The sequence below is a fragment of the Triturus cristatus genome, chromosome 1_2 (genome assembly GCF_964204655.1).
Source record: "Triturus cristatus chromosome 1_2, aTriCri1.1, whole genome shotgun sequence".
Taxonomy (NCBI): Eukaryota; Metazoa; Chordata; class Amphibia; order Caudata; family Salamandridae; genus Triturus; species Triturus cristatus.
Genome location: NC_140580.1, coordinates 831,518,195 through 831,546,091, shown reverse-complemented (window position 1 = coordinate 831,546,091; position 27,897 = coordinate 831,518,195). Strand labels below are relative to the sequence as shown.

The 27,897-nt window shown below is 43.3% G+C and overlaps 1 protein-coding gene across 1 annotated transcript; it reads right to left on the bottom strand.

Moving 5' to 3' along the window:
* Positions 1–1,601: 1,601 nt before the first annotated feature.
* Positions 1,602–27,533, bottom strand: LOC146868094 (chymotrypsin-like elastase family member 3B). The gene is made up of 8 exons (XM_085608906.1): positions 27,390–27,533; positions 22,675–22,760; positions 18,403–18,500; positions 17,533–17,661; positions 13,285–13,421; positions 8,056–8,198; positions 5,752–5,904; positions 1,602–1,869 (listed from the first exon to the last, which is right to left on the bottom strand). The coding sequence occupies exons 1-8, from the start codon at positions 27,427–27,429 to the stop codon at positions 1,852–1,854; spliced, it is 804 nt and encodes a 267-aa protein (XP_085465032.1). The 5' UTR covers positions 27,430–27,533; the 3' UTR covers positions 1,602–1,851.
* Positions 27,534–27,897: the final 364 nt, after the last annotated feature.

Genomic DNA, 27,897 nt, shown 5'->3' with positions numbered 1-27,897 from the left:
GGCCTCACATGTTCCTGTTCTGCCCGGGGCCCCACATATCCTAGGACCGGACCTGGCTCTGAACCTACTTTATCACGCACAATGTACATCACCAAAATATCTGGGAATCATCTCTGGACAGAGGCATCACACATTTCGTTTCTCACTGCTTGGCTGCAAGAAGAAGCACACACACCTCACCTCAAACCCACACAACATCAGTCAGAATAGGAACAAGGAATGTATGGACACAGGAACGCCCAGCACGCCCCACCCCAACAATAAACATGGCACAGGAGAAGCCCCACTGAAGGACACCAACAAGCATTGGCGACTGGCCACAAGACCTCCCCGCTAACAAGAACGCTGACCCATAACTACTACCAGATGTTAGCCATCAAAGCTACCTGAACTATGAGTTCAAAAAAATATGACTGGTAATGAACCCTCAGATGAAGGCAGTAAGAAATACACACGAGATAATACTTCAGTGCCGCTTGACAAGGGGTAAGAACACACTGACAACGGTTAAAGCCGAGGGTCATGAAAGCCAGTCGCTCAACGGTGCACCATCCATGCTGGAATAACCCATCACCAGACTGGTAATACTCAATAGCACCAAGGGGCCATAGGAAATGATTGTGCTAAAAAAAACAATAAGGTAACATAACATGACACTAGCTCCACATTAGGGGTGGGCGGAATTTGCGAAAGTGACTTTCGCAAATTATCGCGAAAATGTTAAAAATCTCCGCAAACACGCATAAATATCGCGAAGATGCAGAAGTTTTTTTCCCGCCCGTTCGCGGTATTTTCTGCGTGGTCGCGGCTCGCCAACTTACCCATGCGGTTGCTCGCGGGCGCGGCCATCTTGTTTTCACTCTTCTCGCGGTGCATGATCGCGAGAAGAAAGACGTGATCGCGCGACCAATGACATTACTGCGGGACAGCGCAAATGGCTACCAACAATCCAACATCTCGTGGAGAACGCGACCGGATTGGGAAAACTTGTCGGCGAACGCAAGGATTCAGGTAAGGCGATCGCGCGCACACGAGAATGTATTATTTTACAGCGCGAGCAAGAAACAAATTATCGCTAAGCTGCGGAATGCGGAAATTTTGAAATTTTCGCGCTCTCCGCGGAACGCGAAAATGTCAAATTATCGCAATTTCCGCGAGCGGAACGGAAATTTAGCCCAGGCCTACTCCACATTAAGGCACTTCAAGCCTTGGCGGCGAAATGGCATTGAATGCTTTTCTCGGTTGGGCTTAATTATTATCTATTATTTGCAATTGTAATGGTAATTGCATTTATATAGCGCTTAGTTTCCCTGATGAGGCATCAAAGCACTTTTCGGCGAGTAACACGCTACTCCGGAACCCAAAACGGATTTGTGGTGAGTTAGACTTGGTACGCTTCTTCTGATCCTGTGTCTGCTGGTCAATGTACTTCCACCTCCACCCCGATCCAAGTCAAGCCAATGAGTAAGCAGGAAACAGTTAGAGTAGGAGATGCAACAGGACATGGACACGAGCTGCTGGAGAGGCACAGACTTTAGAAAATAACAAAAAGCACCCATAAATATACACGTGCTCAATAAATCAATAGCAACGCGGACAAAGAAAGTTATAGCTTTATTTTTGTGTCGCCTGGGTATGATGACACAAGTTGTAGATAGACCACACGTTTGTAAGTGGTACATTGTTCCATCCTGTTTTTTAAAAACTTTGTTCACCACTGAATGCTGGGAGTTGTAGTCTGCTTTTTTCATTGCACATTGAGATGTAGGATATGCAAACAGCTTTCAGCAGGCAGAAGAAAACAGTTTGGAGACACTTTGAATGCTTCTCCTCTGGGTGCACATCTCCTCTTTAGTAGGTAGCCATGGTCTGAAAGTAAGGAGAGACACAGGGATTTATCAGCACCCGCATATGTAAACAGTTCGAACTCCATGTTACATTATACTCATAAGCATGGAAACTGAAATTATGTGGCAGGGTCGGACCAAATTATGCACAAGGGTAGCTAAATTAGGCGTCAGGAAAAGGCAATTTATGTGACCTAACCTTAGCATATTTTGTGATAGTATTACTTCATCATTTTGTAACTTTTTCACATGTTATCACTGGGTAAAGGTTTCACCTCATTAGTACCACTTTAACATCCAAATACAGTGTAAGCAACTGAAAGATCAGTAGTCAACCTTTGCATAGGAACTGCCACTGTGTGGCACGATGGGGAGCCATAAGTTTAGTAACTTTTGATCGGTTTGAGCTACAAAAATACTTTGTTAAACTCTACAGATTATGCAGCAAGTGTCGGATTATGTGGCAAATGTGACACATCCATAATTATTCATTAAATGCTGCAGGATTGCATACTTACAGTGGCCCTGCTCATAAGTAAAACTGTTCTCCTCCAACTCTCTCAAACCTACTGCACTTATTGAAGGCTGTAGTTGGAGCCTCCATGTGGCCTGGTTACCAGGAGTTAGACATTCGTTTTAGAATGTATGGTAGGTTAGTGTTCTGTCTTCTCACGTGCGCTTTACCTTCCTTGTTGCACATTAGGACAATGAGACAATTGTAGCATATAATAGAGGAAGGGCCTGATATACACATAAGTATATAGCAGGTCCTGGCAGCTACAAAATAGTAGCCCACATTGGTGTATCATCACATTTGATACAACATTGCATGGGTAGTACTGGAGAGGCTAATGGTGTTGAAGGGGGAGGCGCCGGGTAGTCACAGAAGGTAAATGAGCGATCAATTGGATACACAGCATGACCAAGGATGTGCAGAACAGTGCGAGGGTGTGTAGGGGAAGAATGAGGGGATGGAGATTTAGGGGCAGACTTACTACAGGCTTGTGTTGCAAGGTGGTGCAAGGACAACGCAAGCCCTTAACTTGGATCTACTAAGCCACGCAAAGCCACAGTGCGTGGCTCTGCATGGCTTAGTAAATCTAAAGTAATGCAAGACAGGGCATTTTGCTGTCTTGTGGAAGAGAGGCATTCGAACGGTGGAGTATGGGTGTTCCCACGAATCCATCCTTGGTTTTTTGCACATTCACAGATTTTCAAAGAGTTGGCAACTGGGAATGTGTCAAAATGGGACACCTCCCAGATTCAGGCATAATAAGGAGAAATATCTTTATTTATCCTCGTTACTCCCTTTTTCTATGTGTGATGCATTTAGGTGTCCCTTACTAAACAAAAACAGTCCTGCTTGTAATGCAGACACCTTAGTTCCATGGTGCAGGGGTGCCTGTGTTGGTGCTGCACAGCACACAATGCCCCAGCACAAGGAGACAGCAGAAGTGTGCCATAGATTTGTAAATATGGCACATTTCTGATGTCTCCATCCGACGCAAGGCAGCTCAGCAAGTTCCCTTGCTGCGCTGCGCTACACTGCATGAAATGTTGGTGCATTTTCCCCTCAGTGTGGTTCAGGGAGCTTTTCACAATTCGAATTGGGAGAGGATGTCGCCTTATGGCTAGAGCGGTCGACTTTGAAGCTGGGGAACCAGGTTCGAGTCTTGGCAACGAAGCACAACATCCTGTGGTTCTGGGCAAATCACTTAAACTCCCCGTTCCCCGTGCCTAACAAAAATGAATGTGTCCGTCTGTAACGAAACTGGTGCTCATGTAAAGCGCTCTGATACCTGATATCTTTGGGTCGTGTTTGCGCTATATGAAACTCTTAAAAAAAAAAAAAATAGAGATGAAAAAGTGTTATGTGTCTTGGTTAGATAATGATTCCTAAAATATAAATCTTTATACAGCCAGTGTATCCAGAATGTAGTATTTGCCAGGTACACAGAGACTACATATCTCCTTTAGAGTAAACATAACTCAGCTGACAGAGCAACCACCGTCCCCAGGTCACTAGGCCAACCATCCCACTAGCACTTGTCCTTCCCTCTGGATGAGAGGCCTTGGCCCACCTGTCTCTCAGTAAAGCTTCTTGGTCACTGTTGAAAGGTCTAAGTCCCCCATGGCTGCTAGTTAACAAACTAAAGTCCCCTAGGCTGGGTAGAATGAAGGGAGAGGAACGGTCCAGGGCGAGCACTGAACTGCCCATAGAAAATCTGCAATTATGAGTCTTCTACTGGGAATCATCACTGTTTACAACCATTTGACTTTTGTAATAATAATTAATTATCTCAGTAAGTTTATACCAAGGGTGATTAGCTGTTGCTGTGGTGTTGGGCCCCAAATGTCTAACATCAAGTCATCCTGTCAGACCAGGAGACATGTCTTTTTTCCAAAGGCCTTTTACTATACACAAACCATGGAAGGGACTAGAGACTGAGCCTTCCCTCGCTCTCCCAACCAGACTCTTGGACTCACTAAATGAGAAGGACTAAAATGGAACCCTGCCTTTAGGGCAGAGAACCAGGAACAAAGAAAGTAAAGGAGGGAAACTTACTGGAAAACCCATAGGGTTATTGAAATTGCCATCACCCACTAAATAATGGCATGCCTTATCATAGGGCTGCTAACCCACCCTGGCGCAGACCAGCGCTCAGGGTGGAGCACATATTTTTCAGAAATAATTTTTCCATGAGAGGGATCCCTATTGCAGAAAGAAAAATGCTTAAAACTGTCTCAGTGAGAGGAGCAACATCTCCATTAACCTGTCTGCATGTACAAACATGTTTCAGCTGATTCCAAACACCCTTCTGGGGCACTGGTCTTCCTCAGGACACAGATCCCTTGTAATTTTGCTTATCCCTCCTAGTTTAATGACTATGTGGTAGGGATAAACATATGGCAATACTTGTCTTTAGTAGACACACTCAGAAGGCGTTTCATCATTAATTCTCCAAACCCGGGGCCAGAGTGTGAATGTCGCCCAATAGTCGCAGTTTCATCCAGGAGTGGTATCTCTGTTGTGGCTACTCTGCTCCCTCCGATGGTCCCAAGCCATATGCCACATCATTGGGCCTGTCCAAAACTGTCTCATTGTCACCCAGGGGGTTGAGCTAATTGCTCAAACTGTCCTTCCACTGCAGGCGTTTCCACCAGCCCACAGTACTGATTTGTCAGCTTAGTTTCCTTCTGGTAGCATGCATACTGCTACTGCCTGCTCCCTCGTGGTGTAGGGACCACCAGCCTCATCTCTTACTTACTCTACAGAGTGGTATCATCCCTTTATGATCATCAACAGGCTGTGAGGAGAGCACCATCACACATCGACAAACCTTAGCATTTTGCCTGTTTTTTGCCTGTTTTCTTTAAATGGTCTTATTTAAAATGGTCTGTAGAAGATTGGGTCATATTACACATTAATCACAAGGCAAGAGCAAAGTGTAATTATATATGTATGTACCTTAATGAGTGTCTGCTGTTTTCATTCCACTTCTAGCAGTGTTGATTCTCAACAGCTGGTATTATATCATTGCTATATTGGGGTTATGTAGTGTGGAATGTATGATGGTCAAGTGTTGTGTTTCTTCTTTCAGATTCAATGCCAATAGCTGTGTCCAATGGCCCAACAGCTTCATTCTTACAGTGTAACCTTTTACCACCAAGTGGGACATGCCTCTCTATTTAGGAACACCAGATGGTGGGGCTTCATATTCCCATATCTTCCCTGGAGGCCCCCTATTTTGCCAACCCCAAGCTTAGCAGGCCATCCACCCTCTACCCTATCACAACCATTTGTCGCAGCTTCTCATGGGGAAGGCTCCTTCCCTTTCGTGGGGGTGTTTTTACACTTTAAAATGAAAGATGTGTTCTGTGTAATCATTAAGGCAATACTTACGTCAGTGATCCACTTGTTGTAGTTGGAGACTCGGCTGAAGACTGTAGGCTTCTTCAAGGCATTGCACCCAGCGGAGGACACAAAACTGGTCACACCATGGACGTACCACACTCCATCTGAGCCTTGGCAATTCAGGGGTCCACCAGAGTCACCCTGAAACAGTGTGAGAAGGGTGTTAGTGAAAGACAGGATCTGGCTGGAAATCTAAATGTGAAATTAATTTCTTCCCAATTACACAACAAGACCCCATAACCTGACTTTTTCGAGAGGCAGGCAGAATACGTAACAGATTCACACCCACCAGCAAAAAGCAGACACAGCCAATGATTCAAACAGTGCACAATGTCACAAGCAACACAAATTCACCAAGAAGCCCAGTAGTACACACATACAAATCCACCCTTAGTATACCTTACACACGCACACAAAAGAGTGTTGAGGAGCTCATTCAAGTAACAACGAGCCTTCCATTATACGCACTTATCCACCACGACAGGGAGAAAACAAGAAAATATAAACAAGCACTGGCAAAACCAACACAACTGGCTTGCGTGAATGCATGTGAGGAACTTCACTATCTACCCTAGAGGTCTTCCAACTGGGATTTGGCACCCCTGGGTATTCCTGAATTGATCACAGCAAAGGCCGCAAGGCTCTGGCCAAGAAGAACATTTATCATGCCTCTAGGGTACAGAGACAAACATGATGCTTAAAACAGTGCTGCATTTGTAGTCAAAGAAAACAGTGTCCGTAAGCCCCCCTATAATTGCCCATCAGTATGTTTTTCAGTCCCTCCCTACCTGAAGTAGATGTAAAAATGGGGTGGGAGAGGGATGGAGGGCACCAAATAACTACAGAGTCCCTTCCCCTTTTCTTATAAAGGATCACACTGTGGATACTTTCACCGTTTAAGGACGTTCACACAGGCCCTTGCATGTTGGCAATCATGCAATGTATCCGATTTTCAGAAGAGATAATTGAACATAACTTCAGTGTTTAAATGACCAAATATGTTTAGAGCTGACAATTTTATAGATTATGAGAAAATATGTTTGCCATTCTGGGGCTCCATGAATTTTCATTACACAGGGGCGGCGTGGCATTAAAGAGTTTGAAAGACACTGATTCTAGACTATGTTACAAAACAAAGACACATTGGGAATTCAATTGCAAAAGAGTAACAAACCATAATATGCCTTGTGTCTGAAGCCCTGCGCTTGAGGTTTGTTTACATTTGAAGGAAGCTTATATCTGTTTGAAAGCTAATGCACTAGACCAGTGATACTAAAAGTAGCCACCGGGCCTCTTGCTGCCCTCCTGACCTCTATATATGCCTTCTGGTCAACAGCAGCACTGGGCTGCTGTTTACTTGACTGAGCACTAATATTCAGAATAATATTAAAATAAAGGGCAAGCATTTATTTACAGGTTAACTGAATATAAAGAAATGAAGTAACTAAGGTGTCCTGCACCACTTAACTAGAGGATCAACTTTATTTTTTTGAAAATCTTGCAACAAAAGTGTAAAAATATGATAAAGTATTTTCTGAATTCATAAAGTGTATTTCATTAACATGCAGAAGCGTTTCACCTCAGTACATCAGATATCAATGCATTGAGAAATATATATATATTTTTTTAGAAGTGATAGGTTTCAAACATGAATTTAAACACATCCATGCTTCCCCACCCCGACAACAATGTCAATAATGAACTAAGAAGCATGTCATTTGTTATGTGCACCCTCTGGATGGCCTGTGTTGCCCTTATACATGGACACCATTCTGGTTTATTAAATAACATACAAGAGAATGTTTTGTAAAACATAAATCCTGAAGTCATGTATTTCCAGGTCCTCTTATATGATGTATTCTTGATAATAAAGGAAAAAGGAGGCAAAGTGAAATAAGACAATTGTCTAGGAACACAAAGTTTGGTCTAGTGGGGAGGCAGGGATAGATAACGGGTTTACTGGTTTCACATTGTGCAATTCAGCCTCTAGATGTACTGTCTCCGCTTCCCCTATGCCCACCTTACAACCCACCCTAGCTGCCACCCTTCTATCATCAATGCAGCCCTCGATCACACTACAGACCAAACTTTTTGGCCCCAGGGAAAATGAGAATATCCATGCACTACACCATCTTTGTCCTCATTTTGTCAGAGATATAAAAGAAATCATTACCAGCATCTTACAGAATTTCTCATTAGACTGGCTTGATGATAAGGCCTCACGCTTGGTTCACATGCACACAACGCACACACCAGGAGGCATGCTTTCAAAATCTTTCCATAAGAACTTACGTTGCAGCCGGCTTTGATATCACCACCAGCGCACACCATGTTGGTCTTGACAGTGCTGCCCCACCAATCCCGCTGAGTGCAGTGAGCATGGTCGACAGCGGGAAGCAGCGCCTGCTGCAGTGTGCCAGGGAGAGGTCCACCAGCTGCAATAAAAAAAGAGAGAGCTTGAGTCACAATGTTATGTGATTGGCCAGACTGATCATGCAAAAGATATCATTATATATTCCTGAAGGCAAGGCAGACTATAAACCTACCAGCAACTGGTCTGCATGATGCATTATTACCGCCACTGAGAATCACAGTAACCTTGATTTGCATGAATTTTGATTTTGAAGCTGTATTTTGAATATGTGTTGTGGTTCAACTCCCAAATTAATGAACATGTTACTATTTGTGGGTCAAGAATGTGACTGTTTTTCTGCTAATGCACCTACTCCCTGCACCAATCCTTTATTCAGCCAGCATCTACTTATGAGACAAAGCATCGTGATCTGGTGGGAGAGTGAGAGAAACTTTAGCCGCAATATTTTCTGATCCTGGGTCTGGCTGCTTGTACTCAGGGGTGGAGACACCAAGGCTCCAGTCTCATCCTGGGGTCGGTCCTGGCCTTTTAACTGCATTGTGGGGGCTTTGCTGACGTGGGCCGGTTACTTATTTGATGGGACCTTTGCAGGTGTAATGGGGTCACTGACGCAGAGTGAGGGTCATGGTGTGCACTGACACTCAGGGCTGTGAGTCTCCTCTCCTGGTGAGGCAAAGTTTGGCACTGGATGGTTCTGCTGCAGTGGACTCAGCAGTGGACTCAGGAGGCTCTTGCAGTTGATATGTGCCGAACCAGTGACTTGCAGGGGGTATAAGCAGAACACGTGACTCCTGCATCAGAAATGTTAACCGTGGTCTCATGGCCTGACTGAGGAGTTGGTCCTGAAGGACCGATATGGACCACGGGTCCACAAGTGCTGCACCTCTTTCCTCTCAAATCATGCCCCCCCCCCCATCTTTCCTACCTCCCGCAAGTAAAACGAGATTACAAATGGAGAGCATGCGAGGTCCCTGAAGGGTGACTGCAAACTCTCATAGTGGGGGAAGTGTGTGGGCAAAGGCTGCCTTGCCTGAGAGACAAGAAAAATAAGACATCTACCATGTCTGTGGAGCCGGAGCCCTACTGACCCCACTTCTGCGTACCTCCCCTTCCAACTGTGAGTGGAGAGAACAGACGTTGCAGAGTAGTTGAGCAGGTGGACGCAGTGACCCAACAGAATGAGTCAACGCCTGCCCAACTCCAGTCCTGATGAAAGAGACTCCTGGATTATTAACTTCACTTGATCCTCCACACCTATAATTAGGAGATGTATATGACCAGAAGATGGTGAAAGGCAATCCTGGTTCCATGTCCAACCAGGGTAAATTGGCAGGCTTGCCAGGCCAACTGCAAGATCGGTGGTGATGGTTGCACAGCCTGCACGGGCAGCACTCTTCCTCAACAGAAGTTATTTTATAAGGTCATCAGACATTGAGAGCTGCAGTAGATGTGAAAAATGAAGACATGGGGGGAATGTTGCACTGCTGTGATATGATCTTCAAAATGAAGTGGAAAGAGTGACAGAGGCAGAAGAAGGAATAGAAACATTTGAAGATATATTGAAGCAACTGTATATGGCATCTTCCATTTCTCTGGGTCTCCAGACATTGGAGCAGGGGCGGAAGATGCAGTGGGCTGGCCAAGGCACAATCATTTCTGCTTTGTGGGGTTCCCGGCGGGAGCACACCTGGAAACATTTCTGGAAGATTGGCTGTGCTCCTGGGTCTCAACAAAATCTCCTTGCACATTATAGAGAGAGCACATCAGGCTTTCACTCAAAGATCCACCCTGATCTCCACACTTCTCAACTTCAAAGATCACACTGTAATCCTCAGAACATCATGACAAAAGACCCAAAAAGAGTACGAATCAAACCTCATTCTATTATCCCCTGAATACACTTGCATGGTCCAAAAACAATGGAAGACGTCTTAAGAATTTAATCAGAAACTTCGTGCCATGAACATATCTTACATACTGTTGTTCTCGCCTCCATAACTCAACGTTCTTCGTCTGGAAAATACCCAAGAAGGTCTGGAACTGAGTGGTCTACAAAAGAGACCACACCTAGAGACCCCCCACACCCACCTGGCACGGAAACGGGAATGGCAGTGGTACGGCCCTCCATCGCTAAGCACTGAGAGGATAGGGGGCTCAGTTGAGGACACAGATGTAGTAGTGAAGGCTCTGACATGAAGCTCTGTCCTAAAGTAAGAAGTGAAAGGGACTAAGACATTTCAGTAAATCGGCCCCACATGGCGATTGCGGTTCTTTTTTTGTCAGCTCAGTTCTATGTGATCTGGATGCAGAACTTCATTGAGGAATCCAATGTGAAGAAAGCCTTTCATGTTTCCACTTTCTGTTTTTCAAACAGATCACATAGATCCTCATTTCTCGCAGACTTTCGGGGATCCCTAAATTTCGCTGTTATGTCTCGGCCTCCCCATTGCATATCCTCATGCATTCTGCCCCCCTTCCTTTTGTTCTCCTCATCTCTTTTTTTAGGTCTTGTTCGACAGCACAACTGCCTGTAAGATGTACTGATACCAATTCTTAAAAATATGCATAGAGTGGGCCATGGACCTTCCCTCTCACCTCATGCTGCTGGCTCTATTTTGTATTATTCCACCTTCCACAAATCGCTTCTATTGGAATTCATGGGAGATTATTTTACATCTAAAAAGTACCCTTAGTTATCATGCCTTTTGTCACATTCAATTTTTTTAATCCTCTGTTTTCGCTATAGAAAGCAATATGTTTTTTGCTTCTTTTAATAGCAGGGGCAAAGCCAACGGGGTATGTTTTATTGCGACAAAGAGCAAGTGTATTTGCAGTGCATGTAAACCCACTTTGGGTTCGGGAGTAGGGCGCTACTCACCGAAAAGCGCTTCAACACCTTGTCAGGGATAATAAACACTATATAAATACAATTTGATAATGCCTGTGTTTACATGTGTTGGCACATACAGACCTCATAGCTTTGCAAATACTTCTTCTCACTGAATTCAGGTAGTCATGATGTACCACCTACTTCCCTCTCTTCTCATTTGGCCTATTTCCCATCCTTCCTTACTTCTGTCTTTCCTTCCCTTTGTCAGCTGCTTGTAGTCCTACTTTCCTGCTTCCTATTTAGAATTGTAGAAGAAATAGAAACCCAACAACTCCATTTCGAACCTCTTTGTTTTTAGGCTTTCTTTCCCATTTTCATTGCACACCCTTCCAATCCCACTTTTATTTTGGGAATTTCAGATGTTTTGTGCATTTGTATGCTCAGTCTCTTTTGCAGACCTGTGAATAGATACGCGGTCCCTGATTTCCTTTTTCCCTCATTTCATAAAATGATATAGACTTCTCATCGGGTGTAATTTTTATTTGTTTAGATTCAATAAGTTGGTATCACCAAGTGTTTTTTTCGTCGGGTATGTTGTGCTCCTTCAGCTCGCCCAGCACACCGCAACCCCCATCAGTAACCGCCCAATGCCACTGGGTTTGACTTTCTTTCGACAGGGCGCAGCAAATGAGTCAACAAACAAGGTACAACCAATGCAAGCAATCGATGGTGAGAATATTTTTGTTGCTATCTAAATTGGTTTATTTCTCATTTGTTAGTTTGCTTTTTTTTTACTTCTAATACTGCTTTAACTAAAATATTTATTTATTCTCATTTTTATGTTTTTCCCTGCCCTCTTTCTCCTTTTTTTTTTATTGTTCTTTTTTAAATTCTTGTTATATTTTTTCTGTTCTCATTCCTTCTCCGTCATCATTTTATTAGTTTTTCCTTACTGGAAGTACACCAGTACCCACATCTTCTCTCTCCCTTCCTTTCGTGTCTGCTCCCTCCTTTCCACAGTCCGTCCCTTGCCACTGGACGCACTATTTTTCTTGTCAATGCTTATTTTTTAATTTTTATAATAATTTTAGAAATGTTGCCATTTCGAAGTAAGGACTGCTTAGATTTTTTTTTTTAAACTGAAGAAGTGTATCATTTTGAAGTGACAAATTTGTTTTGTTGAGGTAATACCATTGACTACTTGCAAGTACTTTTCCATATTATTTTCTGGTGCTGGTTACGTTACTATTCAACACCCAGGTTGGCACAAGACTTAGGCAAGCTCACAGGAAAGAGCCAGCCAACCATCATTTCCCCCACCGTGCTCCCACCAAAATGTTCTTGCTTGATCCATGTCTCTGCAGCCCTCCTTGCCACTCCTTTCACACCCTACATAATCTCCTTCCCGCAAGTGTCCAGCACAACTACACGTTTCGGCGCTCTTGCCTCTGCATCCCCATGGCCCTCCTGCACGCTGCACATCTCTAACTTCATCACCTCCGTTGTACCTCTACTCTATGACCCTATCTATTCTTGCCTCAGTCTCACGCCTCATGTCTGTATGTCTTTCAGTCCTTGTCCACTCCTTCTCATCACCATGCCATCCCTCATCTAATGCTTGTGGACCTTGTCACACTACTTTGCCAATCCAGGCCTAACCTGCCTTCAATATTGTGGTTTTAGAATTTTACACTCTGCTCTGTTCAGGCAGAGCTACACCATACCAATCCAAGTTTGTGACTGGGCATCTCTCCCAAAGCACCTCATCTTGAACTTCAGCTCACCTGTCTTGATAAGAGTCCCTATCCTGTGAGTTTCTGAGATGAGATGGGACTCCTCTGCTAAACTTGTAAACATGTAAGAGAGGGTACCAAAAGTTTGCTCGGGCGCCCACCACTAGCACCGCTTAATGCTGGCTTGCTGAATACCAAGGGAGCCTGGTCTCGATTCCACCTCTTAACTCTTTCTTCCATCAATCTACACTTCCTGACTCATTATCTCACCTGTTGGTTTTTTTTCATACCAGTTAGCGCCTTCTTTTTCAGTTTCTCCTTGTTTCCCATATGGTTGTTCTTCCTCTGTCGCTGTTTGACTATTTTCTCTTGCTCCTTTTGTTGCTCTCATATTCTGTGACAAAGTCTGATAAGGAAAAACATAAGCCCAGTCCCCAAAAATGAGGGCCCACTGACAGCCACCAGTCTAAAACAAGCACTATGAATCCTTTGTCTCTGTCCCAGCTGCTGAAATCAACATACAACTCAATACCACATCACTACCCCAAGCAGCAACAACACCAAGTCACAGAGAAGCTACTCACTGTACAGGCGCCCCCAGCCGCTGATGTAACAGGGATAATCGTTGGAGAGGAGCTCTCCTGCTGGAGCCAGGCACCCGAGCACCACCTTGTCGTTCAGAACAGCGTTTTTGGACAGCTTCATCATGGCGAGGTCATTGCTAGAAGAGGAATGAACAAACCTCCAATCACTGGTGCGATCTGACAGCAGGAAAGAGCTGATTGGCTCCGTTCCTACCCCATGTCCGGGCAGTTTATGGAGACGATCATTTAAAATGGCGGTATCTCCCCATTCTGTGTACCAACAGAAAATGAGTGAGGTGGAAGATTTTCATTCGATAGGAGATTGGAGAGGATCACGTGAAAAGGAGCAACACATATTTACAGATGGATTATCCCCCATAAAATGAATCTAAAATAATTCAAACAATTTAAAAAGAGAGACATTCAGGTATCAGAAATTAGTTCCCAGATATATTTCTGCTTTCAGATTTTCAGATACAGGTGTTAAGCAGCGGGAAACACTTTTGTATTTGTCCTGTGGTTGCACTGATAGCACCCTATACTCCTGACGAGGGCCTGGAGAGCATTGTCTGAGGGGAAGGACCATGCTCTGTGGGATGGGCTTGGTTGGAAGAGTGCTGAATTACAGCTCTGCCTTATTGGGGGAGCTTTTGTGTTGTGTGTAGTATGCAGGATCTGTTGACTCAACATGGGACTCCCTTCGTCTCCTTGTGCCACGTCATTTGGTTGTATGTCAGAATATCGTTAGCTAAAAAATCGTCTCACATACACATCGTATCCTAAATATGGATCAGAAAAATATTGTCTTACTGGTGTAGATTTCTAAAATTAACTCAAATATTTATGCTACAGTAATTCTGTCAGATGATATTTTGGTTACGATGTTTCAGTACAATTCCCTCCAAGATAAAGTGGTCCACTACATTCTTTTTTACAGTACCATTAGCTTAAAAATGGCGGACTTGTCGACATTACTTTGGGGCCTATTTATGATCCAGTTTGCGTCACTCTTGCACCACGCAATGTGGTGCAAAGAGCAACGAAAACCATAAATCAGACTTTTGAAGTCACACAAAGCCACTTTGCGTGGCTCTGAGTGGCTTCAAAAACCTGGAGTCACGCAACGCAGCACAAATAGCTGTGTTGCGTTACTCTGCCCTGGGAAGGCGTTCCATGGGGTTGCGTGGGTGTTCCCTCGCAACTCCCATGGATTTTGACGCATTCCCAGATTTACAAGAACTTGTACATCTGGTAATGTGCTATAATCTTACACCTTCCCAGGGGAGGCGTAATGAGGAGAAATATCTCTATTTTCCCTAGTTTCTTCCTCTTCCAATGTGTGCTGCATTCTGCAGCACACGTGGAAAGAGGAGTATGCCTTCCAAGATTATTTTTGTGCAGGAAGATTCCCTTACTGCACAAAACAATCCTAAATGCAACACAGGCATCCTTTCCCCATGGTGCAAGGGGGCCTGTGTTGGTGCTAGGCTGCCAAAAGGGTGCCTGTGCAAGGGAAAGGACATGAATGTGCCATATTGCCTGAAATAAGGTGCAGTCTTGCCTTTGCTCAGCCACGCAGTGCAGCGCAGCAAGGTGAATTGCTTTGCTGCACTGCATCACAATCTCACAAATGAGCCCCTTTGTTTTCATATAGCACTAAAATATCATATGATACTACTATCCAGTTTATGGTCCTCAACTTTCTGCCAAAGGAAGTATGGAAGGCTCAGTCTGTCTTGCAAAGATTGTAAGTCATGGCCTCCTGAACACCAGACTTATGTAGGCATCCGGTGTCCACCTAACTGAGCCATCCTTCTGGTGTAACTACATCACGGATACACATTGGCCCCATTGGGACCTCTCCAGTCCTCGTCTCCTCATGAAGATGCTGGAGCAATAGATTGCAACAGAAAGAAAGGAGTCTCCTGAAGCCGACAAAGTAGAGATCCTGCTCCTCTACGAGGCAACAACTAAAGAAAGACTAGAAAGAAACACAAAACAGAAAATGCAGTGCCTACTCAAAGCAAGTGATGCCGACTAGAAGTACCAGACACTGCCCATAGGTGAGAAATGTACTACTTCTAGAAGGCACAGCAGTTCCCCCTAAAGGGAGCAGAAACTTTGAGTGCGAGCAACAACTCTCAGGAGCAGCGCTAACTACCTACAGGATGATCAGCAACTTCCTCTAGGTGGGACCACGTTTGCCTATACGAGGGACAGCAAATGTTGATAAGAGTCATAAACTATCCAGAAGGCAGGGAGCAACTACTCAAAGGTAAGGAGTAGGAAGCAGCTACTCTCAGCAGGGGGTGACTCAAACCCTTAGGAAAGCAAATACTGTAATGAGAAGGAAACTTATCAACTACAAAGGGGAAACAACAACAAGCAGAGAAGGGCCACCAACTGGCACAGAGACAACCAAAAGGAGACGTAGCAAACACCCAAAGAAGATGCAGCCTCTACCCTCGGAAATAGCAATAGCTAAACCTAAGAGGGCTAGCAATTACCCATAGGAATGGCAGCACTTACCTACAATAAAGCAGAGCAAAAACCCAGAAGAGAGGCATCTAAAACGCAAAACAAATGCAGTAACTCACAAGAGGAGAAACAGAGACCACCTAGAGGAGGGGTAGCAACTACCGATAGATGTGGCAGCAATGTCACTTATGAGAGGAAGCAACTTACAACATGAGAAGTAAAGACAAACACAAACATTACTGCCAAGAAAGGCTAAATCTATATAGAGGTGATGCGGCATGCATCTAATCACAGGAGACGAAGAGGCACCAACTATCTGTAGGCGAGAGCATACTTACACAAGATGAAGACGTGGAAACGCACAAGGGAAAGGGAGACGTAACAACTCTGCGTATGAGAGACAGCCACTACCCATAGAGGAGGGTGACCCTACATATAGGAGAGGCAGTACCTACCCTTATGACTGGCAGCAACTACCCAGCAAGAGGCAGCAACTGCCTAGAGGAGAGACAGAACCTACAGAGAGGACAGGCAGCATACAGGTATACACAAGCCATATGGTAGGCAGTCAGAGAAGGCAGGACAGAAACGAGGCAGCAACTACCCAGCGAGAGGCAGCAACTGTCTAGAGTAGAGACAGACCTACAGAGAGGATAGGCAGCATACAGAATACAGGTATACACAAGCCATATGGTAGGCAGTCAGAGAAGGCAGGACAGAAAAGAGGCAGCAACTACCCAGTGAGAGGCAGAAACTGCCTAGAGGAGTGACAGACCTACAGAGAGGACAGGCAGCATACAGAATACAGGTATAAAGAAGCCATAGGGTAGGCAGGCAGCAACTACCCAAAGAAGAGGCAGCAACTACCCAAAAGAGATGCAACAATTAGTCAAAAAGAAGAAGAGCCAGCAACTACCCATGTGAAATGCGGCAACTACCCAGAGGCGAGGCAGCAAATGCCCAAAGCAGAGCCAGTAACTGCCCATAGGTGGTGCAACTGGCGCCTCTAGGAGGCAGAAAGTATGGAGGGGATAGGCAGGAACTAGTCACAGAAGACTCAGCAACCTCTTTGCAAAGTGAAAGCAACTATCCAAAGCTCGAACAGCACTGGGAGGGGGAGTTAAATCACTCTCCAGAAGGAAACAGTACCAAAAGCGAACATATTTTTAGAAGAGACAGCAACTAAAAACGTAAAATGTAGCTTCAAACCCTATATAGAGGTATAAGCTACCTAGAGAGGCACCAATGTTTCAAGAAAAGGCAACAGCTATTACCGAAAGAGGAGGTGGCGCTGTCAGAGAAGACCCATAAAACAGGTTGCAACCTCACACCTGAATAATCCACCAATACCCCCAAAAGAGGCATTGGCCCAACCAAACGACCTGGAGCTATTGCAAGCGAAGCAACCCCTGGTTTAGGGATGGCTTCAAACCACAGCTGCCGACCCCTACACCCCTGGCACTGACAACACCCTCACAAAGAGACAACGCCACTGTATGTCAAACAGACCCTGTTAGTATATTATAAGAAAATATTTAGCACACACTGACAGCGCCCTCACGAGAAGAAAAGTCTCAATGAAGCTGGAGCAGATCCTGTGAAAATAGTATAACTCTCAAGGAGAGGGCCTCACTGAAGGCGAAGCAGAACCTCTTCTGGTGACTGCGCCCAACCGCAGCATCAGACCTTTGCCCCTGCAGTACCTTCACCACCGTTCTAGCCCCCCACCCCCGGCTGGTGAAGCAGACCCTCCCAGTCAGAAACACTTACCCACAAGAGAGGCAGTTGGAGTTCCACTGAGGATGAACAACAATCTTGCTGACGGCAATGCGCTGCTCAGGGCCTTCCTCCACATCCCGGTTGTGCTCTCCGACCACGACCTGGTACGTACGCCCGGACCTGAGAGAGAGATTCGTTCAGAATTACAATAGCCTAGAAATGACCTGCTGCTGGCTCATGTCCAGCCAATGACTTGGTGTACAAAATATCTGAGTGTCCCCTGGCCTTTTTTCCCCAGTGCCTCTGGGACTAAGATGGAGGTGTGCTGAGACTATGCACAGACGACAATCAGATTCCACTCTTCCATTGCGTTAAGTAGCTGTGGCCATTCTCAATAATTATTTGGAAATACTGTACATGACCAAGAGGAGGCTGAACCTCATGCCATGTGTCTGCTACGGCAGTTCAACCAACAGGAAGTACAGTAGAAGCGGGACATGATAACTGGTCGGGCCACGCCCAATCCATGCTTGAATGACATCTACGCAAAAGCTATGGGCCTCTTCTTTCACCAAAGTACCCTTTCCAGCTTGGTATGCTAGCGGGTATCTCGATTCCTGAAGGAATAACCCAACCCAACCTCTTCCTGAAGGTAAATAGCGCATGACTATCACTTCAAAATCCCTTCTAAGAGGACCACACGCCCTTGAAGGGGGCTTAAAAACTGCAGCATCCACCTTCAGAAAAAAGGTTATAAAATGTTATTCTGACCTCAGAAGAACAGCCCATCAAACAGATGCAGGGTATCAAATGTACTATTTGGATTAGGGAGGCCTAAGCCGGTCTGCTGCACATGAACTTTGCATGAACCATGCATTAGGTACCTATATGAAGCTATACATAGGTGCATTATGAACGTACGAGACACAGTGTCCAGCTGTCAAGATCCAGTTGGGTGCAACAAGGGTTCCTCCACAGGTGTGAAAGTAGGCACCACCGCTCAGATACTGCAGGGAAATCTGGAAGGATGAAAACCAAGAAAGTTTAGGTATCGAAATCAAGATGCAGTCGAAAACACAGCTGCAGAATGACTGCCAAAAACAGACTATGAGCAGTCCAATATGCACTGATCCCACATTGAAGCGACTTTAGTTTGAAAGTGCACTCTCTACAGAGCGTGGTTCTGTTCAAATGAACTATTTGATATGTCAGACAATCAACATTATGGCAGGTAAATCAATTAGGTGCGTGAATCATGTATCAAGCGGTGAGTTATAATTTCTTGTGTCCTTCACAACTTCCATATTTAATGCAGTTGTCTCACAAGCCCCTTAAAAAGCAGCTTGTTCTAACATTGCCAAATTATTACTTCAAACAAAGTTTATCTCCAAACTGCATGACAGATGTTTTAAGACATTTGTTAACCTAGGCCAGTAGTGCTTCTGAAAAACCTGAATCAGATGAGATCTGGGAGAAATTTGGTGGAGAATTAAGTGTCCAGAGAAAACTTGATCAGATGAGAAGCACTGATAGCCATGTTGTTTCAAAAGAACTAGTAGAATCACACACACTAAGGGTCCCAAACAAGCGCCCCGTTATTTAGGTATATTACTATTAATTGTAAGATTGCGGAAGCCTGGTTATGGTCAATTGTAAGAGCCATTGCGATAAAAGAAGTCGAGCTTCCTTTACATGGAGTTCATTATTTATTTCCTAAGGGGGGGGGGGGGAGTTCAAAGGTACATTTGAATGATCTGTCCCTGTGTTTCAAACAGCAAGATCTTCTGCCTTTAACCAGGTGAGATTCAAACCTGCGATAAGTGTTAGATCACATATTTTGTACTGATGTACTTTGTCTGAAGTTCCATGAGTAGAGAAAGCAAGCAACTCCTGCTGCCTAGTGGATTTAGGGGCTGCTTTTGGTAAAGCGGATGATCAGCATTTTGGTATAATGAACAATCGGAGCATTGATCTTGGAGTATCGTCATTAGTGAAATTATTGCTTTGTGTTGGGTAGATCGATAGTAGATCACTCAAATGGATCACCTAATGGTTTCATTCAGGGCTACGTATCTGATCCACCAGCAGCCTTGCTAGGGGCGATAACATTTAATCTGAAAATCATTAATCTGATCACACATTAATTAATGGATTCTGACAATTGAGTACTGGTGGATAGGAATGTCGTATGTTTTCAGGTGAAATTCATCAATTTTGAGCAATGTTGTGGCATCACATCTTTTGTACCATGATTAATAATAGCCGTGCCTCCATTTCGATCTTGGGCCACAGTAAGATGAGATAGTCATTGTGGTTTAAGGATGTAAAAGAATTTGTAGTATCAAAAAGTTGCCATGTTATCTGGGCCTTAGATTCTTTAGGTCTTCGGCTAGTTTTCTCATTTCGGAAACATTAAAACAAATTTGAAAGCAGTGACAAGGGAACTAGTTGCCTTAACCGGAAAAATGGCAAGCATTCTAATCTGCCACTTCGTAGAGCCTTCCTCAGAAGGTTAGTCCCAACTGTAGTCCATGGCTTACTGGTGTTGGCAACAGAGATCCTTACAGTTCTTAGCAGACTTGAGGAATTTTTCTGGAGGTGGACTTTAATGTTTCCGACTGTGATTCCAATGAATAGGACTCTTTCTGTATCATATTAGATGGCACTAATACCGTAAGTGTAAGTCACATTGTTCAAATATTGGTCTTAAAAACAGCACCTCCAGGGCCCACTGGAAACATTCCTTGCTGATTAATTGGACAATGCAAATGTTTCTGTTATCAAGCCTCTGTAGCAAGCAAAATTAGACAGTTACTAATTTATTTATGTAGCGTATTTTGATAGTGCTTAACTAGCCTCATGGGCAGTAGAGAGTTTTACAATTAACATCAAATACAATGACAGTTAAGAGGAAAATATTCACTTGACGTATTGACAGCCGCCAGATACATTGTCCATTGAAAAGAACAAAATAGAGGTTTTTGTGGTAGTCATCGGTTGAGATGCAAACAGAGCATCAGCGGGCTAGTGCACACCTTTGTTAAAGCAAAGAGGCTGGCACATAAGGTGTATTGGACTTCACCTTTGTAGAGTCAAAAAAACGTTTTTGCTCTTTGAATTAATTAAATCATGAATGGGTGTGCTGTATAATCTGCTTCCTGAGCATCCACACGGCAGAAATGCAGATGCAAGCTCGCCCGTGTAGACAGAATGGAGCGTATAATGGTAACAGGTCAATCCTCTTTGATTTTATAAAGTTCCTTCACAAAAAATGAATTGTGATCAAAATAAAAAAATGCATTGTAGATGTTTTAGAAGGTGTTCATTTATTGATATTGTAAAAAGAATGTGATGATATAGAGTACAGGGAACGTATTTAAAATAATTTTAATCAACCTAAATCTTAAGTAATGATGAACTGAATTATTATTGTAGCGAGTGTAATGTAATGTGAACATTGTGAATACTCTGTAGCCACCCAATAATGATATACTAAATATTGAGACCTATGTTAATGTATCACATTCTGTCATGATGTTATTGTTTGGAGTGATCAAAACCTACTGTTGTGTTCAAAAGATACTGCATCAAAACTTTGATATCGGTAAAGTGTTTAACAACATTGGGTTAGGGATACTGGGATAAGGGTATAAAATAAAATGTTTAAGGAATGGGGCATGGAGTATAGGAGTAAGGTTAACGGTTAGCGTTATGGCTAAATGCTTCAGAGCTAAGGATGGAAGGTTGGAATTATAGGGTAAAAGGTGTGGGTATAGGCTTACAGTTTGAGGTTGGGTGTATAGAGTTAAAAGCTTAAGGGTTAGGGGTAAAGGGTGTAAGGCATAAAGGGTATGGGTTTGGGATTTAGGATTTGGCATAAACAATTGAGAGATTGGGTTATAGTGTTAAGGGTTTGGGATGTAAGCGTGAGGGAACCTAGTAGAAGGGTTAAAGGCATAGGATTATGGATGCATAGTGAACAGCACAGGGTTTAGTTTATAAGATTATGGTTAAGGTTAAAGAGCTAACGGTAAAGGGTTAAAGATACAGGGTTGAAAGTTAAGTGTTTGGGATTTTATGCTAAGGGTGTTGGCTATTGAGTGAGGCCCTATGATAACGTTTGTTTAGTGTTACCACTGGAAATGTGTTTATTTTATTATATGTTGATAGTTAGTTATTTTAGTCTCTTCAAATTAAAAAAAAATCTATGTGTTGCTTTTCACAGCAAACTACACTTAATTCATAGCGGTGAAATACACAATCAGGAAGTGATAATTGAAAGCGCTAGAAACGAACTGAGGCTTTTGCTTAGTAAAATAATTTGCATTAACAAGTTACAACCAACCAAAAGCCTTATTATGATGCCACGAAGACGTTGTGTGATGTACCTATGTCTTTTTTTGTATGCCTCTCGTGTATTGTGTCATTTTTCCATAGCATTGTGAGGTAAGAGAGGAAAATGTCTTCAGTGCTATAGGAAAACATCTGGGGATATTGTAGACAACGTGGTGGGGCTGCAATAGGTATTTACTCCAGTGTTTTGTGCCACAGCTTTGCTTTGGAATTACAGAATGGGCCGCAAACGCTTGTGTGACTCCTTACAGACTCTGCTTGTGCAACTCGTGCACTGGTGTGATCCCATGTGGGTATTCCCTCAATAACATGGTCCATGCCCACGTGCTAATGAGGGGATGCGTTTGCCAATGCACGCCTGTGACGTTTTATGGATGAGGGCACAATGGCAAAGAAGCCGATGGGAGGAACACTGTTTTGGGGCCACAGTTAGGGCACCCACTGAGAACAACTTTTAGGAGGGGGATAGAGGTCCCAGGTTCACCCAGGCATCCACCGACTAGAAAGGACAGCCATCTCCAACGATCACCTGTATACGGGTTCCCTACCTCACCCTTACAAACGAGGCCTGTTCCGAAGGCAGTGAGAGGCACTGACGCGCTCTCACTAGTGTAGGCACAACCGGTTAGGTGCACTTTCATTTGTGATTGAGTGCACTGTTTCTGTCTGCACCTGGCACAAACAGCTGATAACGTACTGTGATGGAAGGTGCACCCTAATAGTGGTACAGCCCGTGGTCCGGCTCAAACCTGCATATGTAAGTCTTCAGCAGTAATGTGAAAATAGCAGCATTGGTTTATAAACAGAATTTATCACCTACTACACGACGTGGTCTCTTACCTGCCAGGGCCAGCTGTAGGGTCTGGCATTCTCGCCGTTCACCACCCTGGTATTTGGAGAGTATGTGGGCACGCCGCACCCGTAGGCTGTGGAGAAATAGCACAGGTAAAGTGTTGGGGGACGCCACTGAGAGGTTTTTGTTGACTGCATGGAAGCAGAGTTTATTTCTACTTCAATGTAAATACTTTAAAGACATCAGTAAGGTCTTACAAAATAGTCCTCTGGAAACTGGCACGAGAATTTCACTAAATATCTCCTCAGTGAGAGAATTCTCTCTTTTCAGATCTTGAACAAACAGAGTAACCTAACGAGTCGACAAATGTTAATTGATTGAGAATAAGGAAATTCTTAAACTAATATTTTACCAAAGTATTATTTTATACTTTATTCGAATACAAATTGTACTCATAAAAGTGCGATACCAAACAGTTAAATACATACAATCAAAATGTTAAATGTTAAAAACAAACACGTGATAAACACCCAATGATTAAAAATTACAATCCCCCATCAAAAATATATGAACCCCAGGATCCGAAATACTTTGATAAAATATCAAGAAATCCCTCATCGTGCTTTAGGGGAAATGTAGAAAAGCTGATTTTAAGGTATGAATGTCAGAACCGTGAAACTCCGCGTTAATGAAAAGAACCTCATTCACTCTTAAGGTCAGGGAGAGACATTTCAAGAAGATCTGGGAGAAATATTTACAGACTTGCAATAAAGCCTTATTACATGAGCATTGTTAGTCTCGATGTAGGTGCAGACGGGTGGGATTCATTTTGTGCACCGACTTAGCTCTTTTCACCACCTTACAAAATTAACCAGATAAAAGAATGAAATTTGTGTACAATTTTTTTTTCAATATTCTGTGTTGTACACGTCAGAAAGGCCACAAACCTGAAATATTACTGCCTTATTTTGACCTGCAGATCTTAGAATGACACTGTAATATCGCAGCGGGGAAAATTAAAATAAATAAACACAAGCAATAATAATAATATAGGCTTTGGACTCTGTCGAGAACAGATATAGCAAGGTAAAACTAGAACCATAATCAATGCCACTAGAATTATGCGGCAGAGGAGGACTAAATTACGCGACAAGGTTGACTAAATTATGCTGCAAGAAAATGCAAATTATGCGACGTGATGCAGCACATTTTGTGATAGTATTAATTTATTATTTGGACATTTTTAAACCTGGTAGCAGTGTCTGGCAAAAGAGTTCACCTTTTTAGTACCAATTTGACACCCAAATACAGCAATAAGCGACTGAAAGATGACCAGTCAAATTTGCGAAAAGCCTTCAGGTGCACAGGAACCCAAGTGGCCATATTTTTTGTAGCTTTGATCTTCTGAGCTAGAAACAAGTTTTTCGGTTAAAAACTGCAGATTTTGCAGCAGATGAAGGATTATGTAGCAAATCTATAATTATGTGAAAATCGCCAAGGCCGCAAAATTGCATAATTCCAGTGGCCCTGACCATAATTCATTTATCAGATAAAATCAATTGGTGAAGGTTAAGGTATGGATGCAGAAGGTAGACCACCAGACCGGAGACCAGGCCATCAACCAGCCAAAACACAGCCCACACCGGAATTCAAACGCGCATATGAAGCAATAATGAGCAACTAACCCATGGATCGAGCTAAAGGCAAAAGGCCTTATGATTGGGCATTCATTTTCAGAGATCTCCCTTGTACAGTATGGCAGCCATTGGCAAAGGATCCTCCTACTTGAGCAGCTTAAATAGTGGCTGCCACTGAGCCCCACGGGCTGATGAACTGAATCCCACTAAATATTAATTATTTGTTTATGGGCTTCTCCTCTCAGCAGGTCTACAGACAAAGAGCTCACAAACAACACTGTTATCCAATACCATGGCAGGGGAATGTGGTAGGTAGGCTGATATGCACAGCAAAGGAAATAGAGAATGAATAGTGTTGAAATGGTGAAAATGTAGGAAACCACAGAGAGGGAGACCATTAGAAAAAGTGAGCATGAGCAAGAAATGTAAGAAAACAGTAAAGATGAGAGAAAAACATTGGTCGAAAGAAACAACAGGAGAAGAAAGGGAGGAAATGTGAAAGGAAATAAGGAAGGAAATGTGAAAGAAAAGGTGAAAGAATGAATGGATGAAAAGGTGAAAGAATAGATAGAAGGGAGGTTAAAAGATTGGTGGAAGTGTAACAGTATTGATCGGTTAAAGGGTGAATTAATAAAATGGTGAAGACTGGACATGTGGGAAAGATACAAAGAATGAAGGGTTGGAAGGATGGATACATGGATATATTGAAGGGTGGATGAGTAGATGGCGTATGGATGGATGGATGAAAGATCAAAAGGTGAAGATACCTTTTCTATGGAGAGTTTGGTTTGATCGCCCCACATGCTCGGTGTGACTAGGCGTAGTGATCCCCAATATTAATAAGAGCTACTTAAGTTCAGTCAAAATCATCAAAAGCTGCTATTATTATTAGTGTAATCGTGACCACATCCGGCAAGATTACCTTAGCGACTACGATATGCATGATTACCAACACCGATCACCTCAACGCATCAAGCAGGACTGTCCGCAGTGATGTAAAAAAGCGTTATCAAATTCGGAAAGCCTGTACGAAGTTAATACATAAAGGCCATAGCTGCAATGCCCCTGGCACCAAGGTAACATTACTAGTAATATGTCTCTCCAGTAACGCATTTGTTTCTCTCAAGTACGTACTTTAAATATATTTTGGATATTCAACCATTTTTCTCCAAACATAAGCTTATGAGTTATGAAAATACACACAGTTTGGTCTTGAACACATGCTTTTCAATTTTGATATAAATATATTGATTCAATCATGCAGAAGCTTCTAATTTAGTAGACTGGGATGTACACAGGAGAGCTACTTACAGGGAGCTGGAGAGCTATCGGTAGATCACAAACTACTCATTGGTGAAGCCTGGAGTAGAAGTATGGTTCAAGTATGGATATTTTCATTTTTCCCTTGATGATAGCAGTACCAACATTCGTCAACAAAAGTCAGATCTTAACTCAGACACTATCTTATATATTTTTCTTTGGTATATTTCATTTTGCATCAAAGGTGTATAACTCCACGAATGTTTTAAACAACTTTTAGTGAAGGATGTGGTGCGGGTAATGATCTGGGGGCAAAATGCAAAGCTTGGAGAGTCTAGCTTGGTTTAACTATTTGAACTGCTCAAGCGCCTGACCCAAAAAAACCATCGCTTTAAGACGTTTTTAAGCCACGCTTTTCCTTTAGACAGTCCCCTTTCCATTATTGGGCCTGCAACCCACAAAAAATCTAGGCATTTTGAATTTATGATAAAACATTTGTGCAGAATATGACAGCTTTAGGGGTTCACCTAATAGATGAGCATGTACTTAGAAGTCGGTCCATGTTGCAAATTTTCAGGTGGCCTTACTCATGGTCCACTACGTGTACGTAATGCACTGTCTTCATTGAGATTAATTTACTGGCATATGCATGACAGCAGTGCATCGTTTGTAAATAATAATAATAATAATAATAATAAATTAAAGCAGAGGTTCAAAGATTTTTTGGGAGCTTCCCATCCTCACTGCCTAATCACAAGGCTGCCCAGTCTTGATTACGCCTCATGCTTCATTGTACCACCACCCTACCGATACTATCTTACTCTTCGTTTTTGACTCCTGCTTTGTCTCTGTTTTTCTTTCTTTCTCTTTCACTGCCTTTGTCACTTTTCTGTGTTTCTCTCTCTCGCTCTAGTCTGAAAAAATGAGTTCTGGTGCTCTCCACGTGCAATGACCCGTGTAAAACTTAATAGGTGATTTCTGAGCCGGTTTGCATCGTTTTTGCACCACGCAACATGGTACAAGAGGGACAAACCTTACATGTGAGTAATGAAGCCACGCAAGGCCACTTTGCGTGTACCTGAATGGCTCCATAAATCTGGAGTAAGGCAACGCATCGCAAATTGCTGCATTGCCTTACTCTACCCTGGGAAGACGTTCCATGTACGTTGCATGAGTGTTCCCACACAACTCCCATGGTTTTAGTGCATTTCCAGATTTACCAGAAATGGTAGACCTAGGAATGCGCCAAAAAGATACTGTCTTCTCAGGTCAGGCATAACGAGGAGAAATATCTTCATTTCTCCCTTTATTTCTCCTCATTACCTTCTCTTTCTATGTGTGCTGCATTTAGCAGCACACTTAGAAAGAGGAATGCGCCTCTCAGGATTCTTTTTGTATAGATGATGCCACATTTTTCTTTAAAGCAATGCCTGCCCCTCTGATTAACACAGGCTACGTTTAAAAAAGGCTTCCCATTTGGGAATGCATATGCAGGGATGAACGTCTCCTGTGCCATGTAGCCAATGACAGAGGACCAGAAATTACAATCTACTCAATAAACATTCACCAGGCAGGTCTTTTGTGCCTGCCCCCAAAATGGACAACTTGCAATGTGATACTTGGTCACATCACAAATTGCATTCCCATTCTCAAATCAGTCAGTGTGCAAATAGCACATCCCTGTTTTGCAAATGGAAATAGTACTTTGGGTCCTTTGTTCAGTAAAAATGAGCTTTAGGTTCACAGTGGATCCATTTGATCCATTTTCATGACCATGAATTTTACTCACTATGAGAAAGTTCAAGATGGAAACAAATAGATGCACGTGGTATGGATCCTAAGCTCCGTCAGTCTGGTGCACTCACCGCTTGCGGCCAGAAGAACCGTAATGAGAAGCTGCATCATGTCTCCAGAAGTGTTCTAGTGACTGAGACGGAAGCCCTTAAATACTGCCCGCAATCACCAGTGCTGGAAGCGATCCAAGCACAGTGAGGAACAGGTGTGGGAATACACGACTATATCAGGGACCAGGAGCCAAGGACACAGTGGCATTGGTGTGCCTCCACCGACTGTCTGTGATTGAAGGCTTTCACAAAAGCCCTCCCTTTCCATCCATATTCCTGTGTCATGCTCACACGGATAAGAACTGCCCACCAATGTAGAAGCAGCAGCGGGGACTGCATCACTTTCCAACAAATTCTAAGATTGTAGCAGCCTTTTTTTTATGAGAAATGGGTTCTATTGGTATCACTTCACCATTCTTCAATACAAGCTGATTAAAAATCATAAGTGAGAGGCTCTTTGCTATGGAAGATCAGTTAAAATAAACAGGGCAATGTGAAGGATTCCAGAGACTACGGCCCGAATTTATAA

Coding starts and splice junctions, on each gene's coding strand:
- LOC146868094 (XM_085608906.1), bottom strand. CDS start 27,429: ATGATGCAGCTTCTCATTACGGTTCTTCTGGCCGCAAGCG. Junction 22,761..27,389: donor GGTTCTTCTGGCCGCAAGCG/GTGAGTGCACCA, acceptor ATTTCTCCACAG/CCTACGGGTGCGGCGTGCCC. Junction 17,662..18,402: donor ACAGCTGGACACTGTGTCTC/GTACGTTCATAA, acceptor TCTCTCTCTCAG/GTCCGGGCGTACGTACCAGG.